The sequence below is a fragment of the Melopsittacus undulatus genome, chromosome 13 (assembly GCF_012275295.1).
Source record: "Melopsittacus undulatus isolate bMelUnd1 chromosome 13, bMelUnd1.mat.Z, whole genome shotgun sequence".
NCBI classification, from domain to species: Eukaryota; Metazoa; Chordata; class Aves; order Psittaciformes; family Psittaculidae; genus Melopsittacus; species Melopsittacus undulatus.
Window position 1 is genome coordinate 8766314 of NC_047539.1, and position 14645 is coordinate 8780958.

Below are 14645 nucleotides of genomic sequence, written 5' to 3' on the forward strand. Positions count from 1 at the left end.
TACTGAAGAAAGCTCCCCCAGGTCTGCCAGTCTGCAGCATCTTCCCTGGAGTAGCTCTATCAGTATCTAGTTTAACATACAGTCTGGTGATGGGAACCATAGTTAACAACCAGTGAAAAAAAACCCCAACCTCCCCAAAAAACACTCAGAACCAACCCTCCCAAACCAGAAAACAAACCACATGGCAGCACAATAACCTTAGAAACTTTTATTAATTTGGTTTAACAACAATGACCAACACTTACAGGTAGGCAGCATTTCCCTACACAAACAGGAATGAAAAGGCAGGATGGTGTACACCCAGCTAAAGGCAGCTGTGATCCCACGGTCAGGTAGACAGAGACAGGGACAGTCATCACACCTCTTGCACCTCAACAGCATTTACCACAAGAAAAACGAACTATAAAGTTGCTGTGCCCATTAAAATCCAGATCCAAACCTCAATTATATCTGGGGACTTTAGTGGTGTTTTTGGATGAGGCCTTTACAAAGAGTGTGGTTTAATTAAACAACAAGTATTTTGTAATACTAACCAGATCTTCTCATACTCCACCTTTTTCTCATTAGCTTTTTGCACAGCAATTAATCCCCTTAATCAGTAAATCAGTTCAACACTAGATCAAAAAAGCATTAAGAAAAAACAAGAAACTATCTTGTTAAATTTAATGAACAAGGGAAAACACACACCAGAAGGCTGACAGAAAACAGTCATTATGCTAATACTGTGCAAGTAACAGAGAGATACTCTAACTCCAGTGAACGGTCCACAATGCTGTCAGCCTCAACTGCCCCTCAGAACTGGAAAATTTCCTCTGGAGAACTTAAGTCAAGAGCAGCTTCCTTGCCTTTAAAACCACAGGGTAGAAACAGTACCCAGAAATCAAAAAAAGCAAAGGCCTAGCCTGTGCAAGCTCAACAAACTGAGTGCTAATAATGTAATAACTGTGATACTGCCCAGCACAGCATCCAGTAGCTCTTACAGATGAAGAGGACCTTCTGAACCACCTGCACAGCTTCCTGGTGCTCTGTCTGTGGCCCCAGCTCCTTCTTTCCTTCCAACATCTTCTGGATCTTGCAGACTTGCAGCCCTTGAATGACAAAAGTCTTGTGTATGATCCCAATTTTTTATATTTGCTTTTAGACAGGATGAATACAGACCACTAAACCAGAAGCCTCTGGAGGTATCAGTGCCTTTATACTTTTACCCTGACCTATACTGGACATCTGCCCCCTCCAACCCCCAAAAATCTGCCTCTCCTCTCCGAGACTATGCATGTGCTGTAGTTTTACATATGCAGACTCTAATGATTCTGAATATAACAGCATTAAGTAAATGTAGTCTAACTACAAGTAGGAATAGGCTTTGGCTCTAGCTATTTATGAACATGGCAGTATACACACTGCAGTGATCAGCCAGCCCTGTTGGCAAGATCCTTCTGGTTATCATGACATTTGCCTTCTGTGTTCAGTAACAACAACAGTTCTTGATGCAAAAACAAGAATATCTTGTGTTCCTTAGTAATATATGTTAGGAATGATTTATGACTATTCACTGCATTTACTGTGGAGTTGTTCAGTTTCTAGGCTCTGATCTTTGGTGCTAAGAGGAAAAAGAGTTATTCAGACTATGAATATTTTCCTCAAAGTGATGTATATGTGACTTCTGCCATTATCTTCATTTCTTCCTATATTGACATGACAGTATAACCATCTTATCAAACTCTTCCTTAAAGTCTTTTCTACAGAGCTTTCATGATTCTCTTCACTTACATTCTTCTCCATCTCAAAAAATCTACAATTTTGTCAGATTATCTCTGATTCCTGTGAAGTCTATGCACTGCCTTCCAAGCCTACTGAAGTATTTGCTTTCCACCTACAGGAAATTATATTAACAAAACATTCATTTCCCTCTTAATTTAGTATGGAAGAGTTCAGATTGCTGTCTCCAGGCAAGTTCCCTGACACACTACTCTCTAAGGAGTGACAGCCCATTTTCTGATAAGCAAGTCCTGCATAGGTCTGTACACAGAACATAAACAAAAGAAATTTATGAACAAAAGAAAGAATCAATTATCAGCTAACCAAAGAGCATGTCCGTGAGGTTGTTCTTGGATCTCCTCATCCCCAGGAACTGCATGGATCATCCTTTCCAAAATACCATCAAGACTAGAGTGAGCCCTGTTGAGTAAAATACTGTCAGTGGATGCTGGCAAGCTTAATGCTACACATTTTAAAAGAAAACAGTCATAATTACCAGGGTTCTTAAAAAAGTTAGCTTCCTCTAAGCAATAAATCCTGTTAAAATATATGAAACCATTATTCTAAATCTTCGTGACTCAAAGCCAAACATGCTTTATCCTTTTCTCCATACCTTTCTGTTTCCTCCGATAGATGAAATGATTCCTTAGTCCATAAACTATGATCTCCCTCATCTGTCTCAGATTCTTTTTTTGACTCTCTGTCTTCCATTTGAATTTGATTGGGAACTATTACACATAAACAGAAATGTTTTAAGATCAAAGGTATGAAGGAAGATAATAAAGAAATTAAGATGTGTTTTCATTTACTATACTTGGGAAGCTTCCAGTTGTCTGCTTCCCAATTACTCTTTCCTTAGCCATCTGATTTTCTACCAGTTAAGCAAATTCACATTATCTGCAAAGGTGGCCAGTAGCAAGACCTAGATAAATATTTTACTGCAACACAATTTTAGATTCACAGGACTGAACATCTTGCTTCATACTAAAATGAAAAATACATGTAGAAATTAATCTTTAATCTTTCCCCTTACAATCCCAGATATGGGAGAAAAATCAAAAGAAAACCTGTGGATGTTAGCTTTGTTACCCTGCTTAGCAAAATCCAATGATATCCCCCAAGAATTATCTCAGTAAGTTCTGTTCCCTACAGCATGTGAATATATTCAGCCACCTTCTGCTAAGCTATGATAAGCAGGAAGCAGTAGGCTGTCACAAAAATGGAGTCTGAAATAGCTGCACTTTATGCAAATACAACAAAACCACAGCGATAGAATGGCAAGCAATACAGGCTGCTGCATTCCTTACCACCTAAAAACTAGATACTCCTATGAATAAACTCAGTAGCTTCTATCCTTTGGGAAAAGATCTAACAAAGCTGTAGGATAAGACAAACAAGTGCCAGTATCATTCTCAAGTGACTATGCTATTTAGCTTTTTCACAGACTAACTCATGTTCTGTTTTCTTTTTTTCCATTTTTGTCTTTTTTATTTTTTTTTAACTGCTCTTCCCTTTGTGACTCATTGGAAAGAAATGCAGAGCCTATGAAGATTTAGGTTTTCTGCTCCTCTGACATTACTTGCTGTACATCTGAAAATTATTCTCACTTATTACTATTTGCAGTTCAGAAGCACAAAGATTCATGACTGCTATCTTTGGTATCTTTGTAAAAGAACAGGAAATATAACACTGATTACTCCAGTGGATGCTATTTTCTTACACTATGAGATCAGAGGCATTATTTCATTATGGTGAATAAGAACCGCAAGTGTGCACTGGCCACTTCCTCAACTGAACCACCCTTCCACAATGGAAACCTCAGTTCTCTATTACATCAGCTGCCCACCATCTATACTTCTGTGGGTTTCATCACTTCTGTTTGAATACAGCATACATTACAGTGCCATAATAAAAGTAGAAGATTAATTCCAATAGTTCAAACCAGCAAGCCTTCCACACCAGAACCCTTTAGACTTTAGAGAGAGAATATACAGAAAGACAGCAAACACTAGTGGAGGAGTTACTATTTGCAAAACCACTGCATATAACCTTACTAAGAAAGGTAGAATCCTCTTAAATTTTTGCTGAACTACAAATACACACACACAAAAGTGCTAATAATTGAAATTTATCATATAGTTGAACATACAGGGACAAGTATCCAGAGCAATTCTGCAGCAATGCAAAAGTGATTTTCCATTCGCAATCTCTACTTCAGGACTGTTATCAACTAACCATTTATTTGCACTCCACAATCATACAACCCATTCTCTTTGAAGTCTTGAGCAACGGAATCTTGCAGATTTAAATATTCTGTTAAAACCAGCACATGTCCTTATTGATCTACTCTTTCTAAATTGACATTATACAATCTAAAGTACCATATTACTTTATCCATCCAAACTAGATGAAAATCTTCACATAATCTACAGTTAGTTCATGTATTTATCCTAAAAGTTGTCTCTATCACTTACTCACTTGACACCAGTCTTCACGTGCCCTTGCTTTAGTGCATAAGGAAATAAGAAGATTAGAATGTAGGTACCATATTTCTCAAAGAGCATAGGAGCTATATAATTATCCCAATGTCTGGTTTGTAACTGAATAACCAAAGCAAATTCTTTGGTAACCCACATCAGTAAAAACAACATGGTGTTTTCACACTGTGTTCTGTCTGAAGTATATGTGATTACAAGAAGAAACGTATATCACTGAGACTAAACTCTGCAAAAATACCCGAGGGATGCAGCTGCCTGGCTTGTATTCATTTTCATGGAGAACATGCAGTGCTCCAGGACACCTTTGAAAAGGTCTACACAGAATTCAGTTCCAGTGTTAAATTACATCTTGACTCAACAGACTGGCTGCTGTCTTCATCAGCAAGTAACCATTAGGTGAAATGCAGACAGTTCAGGGACTAACTTAGAGAACTGACAGTTACCTACGTTGTTGATGCCTAATCTCCTAATCATTGACCTGACTGCAACTAATTTGGAAGCTCTTGTGTATTTTAGTAGTGAATGATTTGGGAGAAATCCTGATTGAACACAGCTGGCAAGCCTCATACCATTTTGGGTGAAGTAGCTCTTACCAATTTCATCCAGCAACTCTTGGGCTGGTGGAGGCAGCTCATCAGTGAAGTGGTTAGATGCCTGTGAGAGTGCTGAGATAGAAAAAAAGTCTAGTTAATTAGCAGTGATTAATCCTTAATAACTGTGATACAGGCTTACATTATGACAGCATCTTGCTGACATATTTATCAACCTGCATGAGTCTGGCTCATTCACTTTTTATCCTTAAATAATTTCATCATAAAAAATCCTTTAGAGCTAGACTTGCATTCAGTTCTCAATCCTGTACTGCAAGTTTTAGGCTAGTAATATTTACACTTTAAATGTAGGCTGATTGGAAGCCAGAGTTCTTAGTCTGCAGGTGCAAAAACAAAATCCAGAGCCTGATTACCACTAGCAATACACAGTTGTGTGCAAAACTATTCATCCCTATAAAAACTGATGCCAGAGATAGAAAAAAGAAGAGGGAGTAAAACTGCACAATTTCTTTTCAAATCTGTTTCTCTGTTTATTTATCTTTCCATTTGGGCTGAGTTAAGACACTTACCAGATGCCTTTCTGGTTCCTCTCAAGGATGAGAGAACAACTGGCAACCCATCCTGTGGAAGATCATACTGAATGAGACACAAGGTAAATGGAAGAACTGCTGATCTTCAATCCTCCCCTTCAAAATACTACCCCCCAAATGAGGTAAAGCCTGAATTAAAACCTTAGCTGACCATTACATTTTAAAATAAGCTTTTCAATCAGTTCAGAATATGAACACAGAGGTAGCATCCAGGTAAGACAGGCATGTCAAAAGTCTTGCTTAGGCTGCTGTGCACTCATCTTTTAGCCAGCCACAAGGTACTGTCAGCTATATAATCTATCTGTTTCAATACTCTGTATGGACAATCAGATGGGAATTCTCTGAAAGAGCAGTTCCAACATCTCTCAAGTTCCCATTCTCTGCTTTGAATCTTTAACAATTAAAGGCAGGCACACCTATCCACCAGAAGGGCCCACAAAAATCAAGACTTTGTAATAACAGGCAAGTCCTCACTGTCCTCAAAATGCAAAGAGGTGCTTTATATACTTAATCCTACAATAAGATTTTAAACAAGAAGGTGACACAGTCAAGTATCTCTGCAGAGCCTGTCAGGGCAGCACTGCACTGTTAATGGGCTTAATGGATTCCAACTGTCTGCTACAAACACAGAAAGACACAGACCTAACCCAATGACAACAAATGCAACTGCTACTGTTCTGGTTGAACAAACTCCAATTTAACCTTTAAATGATAACTCCATCAATGGATAACAGTAAGAAAAACAAAAAGGAAACTATTTTATATATAACTGCCTGAAAAGGCTGTTAAGATAATGCTGTGGCTCCAGGACACCTTCAGTTCCAAAAAGATTACTGGAAATCACTGAAGTGACCTTGGAAATTGTCAACTCCAAAGAAAGAGGATTTTTTGATACAGAAAAATTGATAACATTATGCCACACCTGTGCAGAATGAGGACAAACTTAATCCCCTAATACAAGGGCTTTCTGAACATTTACTTGCTTTCGAACTACTAGATGGGGTCTTCCACCTCACTTTTCTTCCTCAAAGACTCACTCACTTATGTACTCCCCAAAAAAATTAAAAATAATGTGAAAACCTTACATAGTTAAGAACACATGCACATGTATTTATTTCCATTCAAGTTTATACCCCACTTCCACACAGTCAAAAGCCTGTAATCCACAAAACACTTGTGCATTCAGGGTGCTTCAGATAGGCAGCCTTCTGTTGCATCACCAGAAGACCAACTGATCAACCACCCCCTCCCCCCCGCCAAACAAAAACATACCTTTTCTGCCCAACCACTTTGCAGATACTTACCACTTCAGTGCCCTGAGATTACCACATCCAATGCTGGGAAATCCTCTACAGGCAGGGAAGGGGTGGAGGGAAAGCAAAGCCACTCTGAAGGTGGTTAACATTTACATACAATTAGGTGCAAGGGGAAGCCAAGTCTGTGTAACCAGTGGCACACACTGACTGCTTTGAAATCAATCAGAACTTTTGTCATTGTATCTACAGACCTGGGATTCCAAAACACTCACAAAAACCTAGAAATACTCCTGTGCTTCCTGCATTTGCTTTTTATGGAAAAATAGGTTCAAAAATACTTTTAAATGGCTGGCATAAGGCAACTTTTCTAGACTTACAGGTTGATTCAGTGTAGATGAGCAAACTCCTGAAGCAACTGAAGGAATTTCAGCGCTCCTTCCCTCTTTACAGGCTGTAGTGAATATCCTGGATGCTGCAGAGATCTCTTCAGAACCACAAAAGGAAGAATCTGAAGCTACTTCATGGCAGCATTTGTGTTTTTCAAAGGCCATTGGATTTTTTTCTTCTAGAATTAAAATAAGAAGAGAGCAGAGCTGGAAAGTTCTTTCTGGTTTTGTTTTTTTGTATCTTCATCACATTTCGACAGAACCAGAAAAAGGCTTCTTGTACTCGAACAGGCACCTGCACAGGAAGTTCTAGGTAATTACTGACCATAAATAATCCCTGAACAGGAGTCCAAACGGATTACCTAGGAGTTCCATTTCAGAATACTTATGCAAAACTCTGCCAACTGAGAGATTTCTACTACTGTATTACACCAGATGAGTGAAAGTACAGAGCAAATGATGATTCATTGCTTGTAAACACCACAAGTTCAACAAAAATTGAGATCACTTTATCAACACTCAAAACATACTAAGTGCTTATTACATTGTCTTCAGAATGCTAAAATTTACAGGTATCACTTCAAATCAATTTCTAGATGAACAATTTCTGATTTATGAAGGCTACCATTAACTACCAAGTAATAATTTCAGAGGCCTTTCAGATAGCAGCTTTTTTAGCTATGTCACCATAAATTTCCCTTTGGTTTGGTGGTTTTGATTTATTTTGACCAAACACGCTCCAACTACAAAGCTGTAGCTACCCAGATCAAAACAATGAGATTTTAAGCCACAAGTACAGCATTACTTGTGCTTATTTATTCCAAGCCTGACATTTCTGCATTGGTAGGAGTTTCCACAATTCACATCAAGGATTTTTACATTAGCAAGTCTTGGCAGAAAGGTCTGACTCCTAGCATAGAAAGGTTAAGTAATTCACTGATCCTTCTTTCTTTCCCCTGTAGTTACCTGAGCTGAGTGGAGTGCTGAAGCTCCTTGGTGCATGACTCACTCTGGGAGTTTTACAGTCTACATCCCTGTAGCAGCAATCTTGCTCATAGGGGATATTTGACAAATTGTGAATATCTGTCACTGATCTGCAGTATTGAAAGATGTTCTGACAGTTACAATAGCTACTTTTACACTTATGAACCACTAATTCTGCTATTTTCGGGTTCTTTACATTTTATTTTTGCTCAGCAGTATCTAGTTTGCCATAAGAAAGAGAGACATTCCTTTTCAAAACTTCCCATAGGATTCCTGGAAGGCTATAGATCATCATCTTCAGTAATCTTGCAGAGACAGAAAAGGTTATCTTATTTGCTTTCCCTTCCTTTATAGGATTTCTTAATTTTAATAATTTTCCTACAGAAGCAACCTCAGGAAACTGCCTCTAGAATGAACAAGAACTCCAAATGTGAGCTGCTAGGCAGAAAACTCTTATCCAAAGCCAAGGGAAGACCTCAGTGTTTAACAAAAAATAACAATCCGTTAAGACTAAACATAGGTCTTATGAGCCTTTAGAGGAATTAATCAGATAAACTGAAACTGCTACAGACATGCACAGTGATATCCACCCAAGTTACAACAATTCTTCAGAGGCTGCAGGACCACATTATATTAAGGAAACTAACATCTTCTGCAGATATATGCTGGATTACATTGTCCTCAGAAAACCATAAAATGAACAAATGTCTACTCTCACCAAATCAGTAATTTCTATGCAAATCCCCATTATCTGTAAAAAGAAACTAACTTTACTATTTAAGTCACAAGCATATTGTGCAACTTTTTCCTGAAAATCTCTATCATGACTTTTCAGTAATAAAATTTATTTAGCTACAGACTAAAAATTTGCTTTTTTTAGTAATTTTACTACTTGTCATACAGACAGAAGAAACAAGGAATCCTAACGCCAGTGTAAAGAAGCACACCCAGATTAACACTAAGTTAATTACTTACAAACATGAAAGTATTTTGAACTAAGGACAACTGGATGTGATAGCTCTTTTATACCAATCTCACATCCTATCACATAAGTATATTCTTTCAGTACTTCAGTGCACTTTCTCTCTCTCAGCTTTAGTCTGTTTCATCTTCCTGTTTGCACCAACAGAAAACTTTTACAGTGACAATGACCAACTTGCTGAAGTTTTGATAGAAAATGGTCCGTGTCTCTTACACATCTTTTTCTTGGCATTCTTCCTGTGTTATTTCTTGTGCTGCTTCAACACTGAAATAAGGGAAGAAAGGCCATATTCAGTGCATTTAGTTCTCTCTCTCCAAAAGTTGAGAGGACTACCTTCTCTCTGAGGTAGACTGCAGCTCATAAAAATATTTTGCTTAAAACCTTAGAAGATGGAGAGCGCTGTAAGAAAAACCTCATTTTAAGCACATTAAGGAGAAAACTTTTACTTGACATACTCAGTATCAAAACAAAACAGGAAGTTAAATAAAAATCTGTGACTATACATCACTACATTGTTTCATCATCCTTTGATTAGTCTGCATTGCAAACTATTCTCTCGAACTTTAACAAGTCCTTTCAAGGTCAGAGGCATTCAAAGGGGATTAATTAGATGGCCAGAAAGCAACCATCCTCTGTCCTGCTGGCAAATGCTCAATTCCTAAGTGAAGGGAGCAACCAAAACTGTTACCATTTACCTTAAGGCCAAGTATTTACACACTTGCTGCCTACTTTTGACATGAGTAACTCAGTTCCTGCAGTAGAGAGAGCACAACAAAAGACTCCTTTTAAAGCTGCTCTCACTCCCACACTTGGAATGAGTGAGCAGCAGCTAACTCTGGAGGAACACAAGCTCAGCTACAGTGAGACTAGGGGTTTTGAAGAAGCCCAAAAGCCACTGCTGGAAGATCGTTAGGGCAAGAACTTTTCTGCTTTAAACAAAAGTACTCATTGCAGCATGAGGTGGCAATTCTGGCCAACATCTCTGCATATTAATAGAACATAAAACGCACAAAAATACTGGATATAAACATCTCATGCTTGACACATGAGACTGCAAGTCTCTGAGCATGGGCTAATGTTATCTGCAGGCAAGATATAGCAAGCATACTTGTGTTGGGGTTGTTCCCACAGTAGAGGAAAAGGCATGATCTTCATGCCACTTGAGCTCCAAAATGAAAGCACAACAAAATTAAAACAGATGACTGAAACCTTAATTTGAATTATCTCTGCTCTGTTTAAGACTGTAGCTTATCAGTGTGAAAGGAATTGCAATATATACATGATTTCTTTTTCCTATTTTAGCTTCCTCATTAAGCAAGCCACAACTGAGTATTACCGTAAAAGTCATAGCCCTATGAGATCTGTGAAAGGCCTTTTAGTATTTTCTTGGCAAGGAACTATGATATGTAGATAATAATTAAAAAGCACCACTGGCATCTTATTTGAATATTACATATACATACAGAATTAATTAAGATAGCACACTTTATAACCTAATTTATGCTTGGAGTAACAATGGAAGTACATTTATCTACCTGGCTACAGGCATATGACCAAGTTGATTCACTCCTAGCATACTACTGCCAAAGTTCCACGCCGCTGTGCTGCAGAGTAGTGTTTTTCCTCCTGAATACAAATGACAAATGTTCCCTGTTATTGGGTTTTGCAAGTACAAAAGAAAGTGATAACTCATTGAGCAGGAAATTGCAACTTTATTAAATTTTTTTTAGTTCTTATGACCTTTGTTGTTTTCAAGAGACAAATGTGTTTTAAAGACACATTTTCATAAACATACCACAGCTGCCAGACAGTCAACCACTGAAGCACTGGGGAATATCACAACATTTACAAATTTGAGCTAAGAGAGGCAACAGACTACTGAAACAACGATAATCCTTCCATTATTCTGCACACAGAATGTTAGCTCTTACAGTTAAGCTCAAGATCCTTCTAGCGATAAGCATATTAACGCATAGATACAACTCTAGTTCAGTTTCCAGCACCATAGCAAGTTGCATAAAAAGATTCAACATAGCCCTGGGGTAAAAATAAAAGGGTTGTGAACAAGTTCTGTTTTTTTAACTGAAACATGGCATGTACATAATCTTCACACTTGACAATATTCCAGTGACTGCAATGCCCAAACCTCATCTTCCAAAATTCTGAGCGTCCTGAACTCTCACTAAAATCATGAGGAATAAGAGACCAAGCAACTCTGAAGAATCAAACTCCAGCCTTCTGACAGGAGTGCTACTGACAAAAAAAACCCCAATCTAAGTACAAGAAGACTCTCTCTCCCTGACTCAAAAGTGCCTTCAAAACAAAGTGCACATTTACCTGAATCCTGAATTCCTGATCCTGCATCTTCAGGTAACTGTTTCTGCAAAAGTCTGCGACAAGCATCTTCTAATTCACCCTCAGCATCTGAGGTCTGCAGTGGAGGGGGGGGAAAGCAAGCAAACTCAATTTCTCACATGCAAGCTGTAAAGGGTAGGACAACTCTCACAGGATGATGTTCACAATAATCACAACTGGAAAGAGAAACTTCTCAGGAGCTTATCAGCAAACAGCATGGATTGGATTGAACAGACCATGCAACAGTCTGGAATCTTCAAGAAATGAATGAACACTGTTTGAAGACTACTGAGTAAACATGTCCCTGGTGTTTTGAGAGTCTGGGTGTTTGTGGGGTTTTGTTTGGTTTGGGGTTGGTTTTTTTGGTTTGAGGTTTTTTTTTTTGGAGAGTGTTTGAAGGAACAGGGCCAGAATTTTCTTACTTTTAAATAAATCTTTATTTATAGATATAATATCAAAAGAAAAGAATAAAAATTATCTTTTCCTTCAAATCAAAAGGAAGCATAATGAAACCACATGATGTGTAACCTATGTCCAAAGTTCTCACCACAGACTTCATTCCTGTCTTTTCTGTTGTTTTTATCTCTAGCTCTGAACTTACCTGAGCAGTAGAAGGAAGGAAACAATCAGGAGTAAAGAATTCTTCAGACACATCAGAACATGAATTAAAGGAACTAGGTAATTCTCTTGAATGCCCCTGTGAAAGACATCATAATTTGAGATGCTTTCTCCACTCACTACTAAAGAAACCATACATTTTAGTCAGTAATAATAAACAATACTGCATCAAATCGAAATTGTATATAATTTGATAACTCTGAGTCTCAACCTACCTCCTGCTCCTTACATTACTTTGATGGTTTATAGAACCAAACAACAAAAGCGGGGAGGAGGGAAGATTGTAGGTCAGATTTTAACTGAAAAGATCAGCTCATGGCAGTTCAGTGTGCAACACAGAGTCACCAGCCTAAACTGTTTTACAGATAACTATCTGCATTGCTGTACATACTCTAGAGACATTCGCAACTTGTTGAGGAAGGACTGAATTCTTAAGAATGGCTATTCCAGACTCCACTTTTTCATCTTGTGATGGCGACTGGGAACTTCTCCCTAGGATGTCAGAATGGAACAAAATTATTAGGCAAAAAATAACATGGAGTGATCTGAAACACTGATGGAATACTAATGAGAGCAGACAGTAAAACTACATTGTCTGCCAGGAACATGGTGAAATAATGACCTGTAAATGCTTACATCATTAATCTAGGCATCAGAAGCTTTCCTTGTTCCTTTATCTGTAACTATTACAAAAGTACTTATCCATTATGCTGCCACAGAAAAAAGCATCTCACTAGTCTAACTGAAGGAGATAAAGTGTGAGAGCATACTTGTGGATTTGAAAGTTTTGGGTCTCCCAGCTCACTGGACATTACCTCCACCTATTAATGTGTAATATCCATCTTAGCCCATTATTTATGTTCACCAATGACTGACCTACCGACCTGGTTTTGGGGCAAGACTCTGGAAGACAAAATTGACAATTAGTGTAACAAAACAACAGAAACTGAAATCTGCTGGGAGATGGAGAGAGACGAACAAGAGAAATTATTTTTCATTTTTCAACCCTACCTCCAGAACTTCTGAATGCAGACTCCAGATCACTCTCCTCTGATTCAGATCTATTCTCTCTGCCCAGATCCTGAGGCTCAACATTATCATCTGACTGCCACCTATATCTTTGTTGACTTTCTTTGACTCTAACAGTGATGTGTTGAAAGGCTTCATTTGTACTCTCTGCTTCACATTCAGATGTACATTCATTGGCTGGATATGGACAGCAAAATTCTAACGTTCCTGAGGCTGCTCTTCTGGCCAACTGCTTTACTTCAGCTATAGAATGACAAAATTACCAGTTTGCACAACAGAATCCGGACCTTCAAAGCATTCCCTGTGTTTCATCGTGTCTGCAGACTTGGAAATGCTGAACTTATAGCCTGTAAACTCCTTCATGAGGGAGAGAGCTAGAAACTTCTTTCTGTTTGAAAGAAAGCTTAAAACCTGCATACGTTGTTATGTGTCTTTACATGAACAATTTTTGGTAGTCTCCATTCTCTATTATTCATGCCTGTACTGCCATCCACTGGTCATGGCTATACTACCCTGTATAAATTCATACACTGTCTCTCCCTTATATCCTCCAAAACAGGGCTAGAAATTCCTTCTTAACGTGGTTGTGATTATTTTATGCCCTTAATGTGCAAGACACAGTATCCTACTCATTTGGTTTTCATCCAAGCACAGCTTAGTAGAGCTTTAGCAATTAAGGCAGACAGACCTTTCTTAAGTAACAAAATGTGTTAAGTTTTAATGCACTGCAGTAAGACTTGCTAACATTAATGTCAAGCTAACACTGGTTTACTTACTCCTCCATTCTGACTGCATCATCCTTCTCTCCTCACTTATTTTTGTACTGTAAATTTCAGACCTTGATTTTGGATAGCACCTACAATAATAAATCATTATGAAATGCATCGAACTCTGTTAAAGCACAAGTGTGCTGCGTTAATTATTCCCCAGTCAGTAGAAGACTAGAAGTTGGTTTAATGTTAATTAAAAGGCTGAGAGTACACGTGTTCTAAGAACACAGTAGAACTAGCAGATTGAGACATCAGAAGCTTAGAAAGCACAGACAGTTATTTAGATCTACTATAGGTTAACAAGACAACCTGTACATTAAAATCTAGATTTCAAAAGCTGTCAATGGCCTTCGGATGATACATCTATATAAACACTAACAGACAGTGAATGCTATATATGTGTTTTATTCAGGTCAGTATGGTGATCAGCAGACAACCGATGATACTCAGAACTTCAGACTTGTATATCAACAACCCTACCTCCAACCTGATCCCAACCTAGAGTTCCTTCACTTCAGCTAACCACATATCTGGAATATTTATGTTCTAATAAAGCATATCCTTCAGTTGGTCTTACTGATCCAACAGTGTCATGAATCAACTTCAAAATTGCAAGTTTTCCCAACTGATTTAACCCAAACATCAGAGATACTTGTCCCCAGCTTTCCAACTAATAAGATATATTAATTTGCACAAGTTTTGCCAGGTACTTTTAACATGTACTTTCCACCCACATGTAGAAATACATAGAGGCAACATTAAAAAGCGCAGCAAACAGAAAGAAGTAATGCACGCTCTGTTGTCACTGAGTTTCTGTTTTACTCCCACAGCCCCTAACATAGGTCCTAGTCCTATAACTATGAAAACC

The 14645-nt window shown here is 38.2% G+C and overlaps 1 protein-coding gene across 1 annotated transcript in view; it reads right to left on the minus strand.

Annotated features, from left to right (window-relative positions):
* Window positions 1-225: 225 nt before the first annotated feature.
* The window catches only part of TEX14 (testis expressed 14, intercellular bridge forming factor), a 30667-nt gene continuing 16247 nt past the window's right edge, over window positions 226-14645 (minus strand). Inside the window, exons 16-30 of the mRNA XM_034068935.1 lie at window positions 13784-13863; window positions 12990-13250; window positions 12370-12470; window positions 11962-12057; window positions 11343-11436; window positions 10541-10631; window positions 9219-9269; window positions 8006-8133; window positions 7031-7218; window positions 5377-5428; window positions 4850-4921; window positions 3994-4071; window positions 2372-2486; window positions 2083-2178; window positions 226-1088 (exon numbers count right to left, since the gene is read on the minus strand). Of these exons, the coding sequence (XP_033924826.1) occupies window positions 977-1088; window positions 2083-2178; window positions 2372-2486; window positions 3994-4071; window positions 4850-4921; window positions 5377-5428; window positions 7031-7218; window positions 8006-8133; window positions 9219-9269; window positions 10541-10631; window positions 11343-11436; window positions 11962-12057; window positions 12370-12470; window positions 12990-13250; window positions 13784-13863 (1615 nt within the window). The 3' untranslated portion in view covers window positions 226-976. The remainder of the gene's footprint in view (window positions 1089-2082; window positions 2179-2371; window positions 2487-3993; window positions 4072-4849; window positions 4922-5376; window positions 5429-7030; window positions 7219-8005; window positions 8134-9218; window positions 9270-10540; window positions 10632-11342; window positions 11437-11961; window positions 12058-12369; window positions 12471-12989; window positions 13251-13783; window positions 13864-14645) is intronic.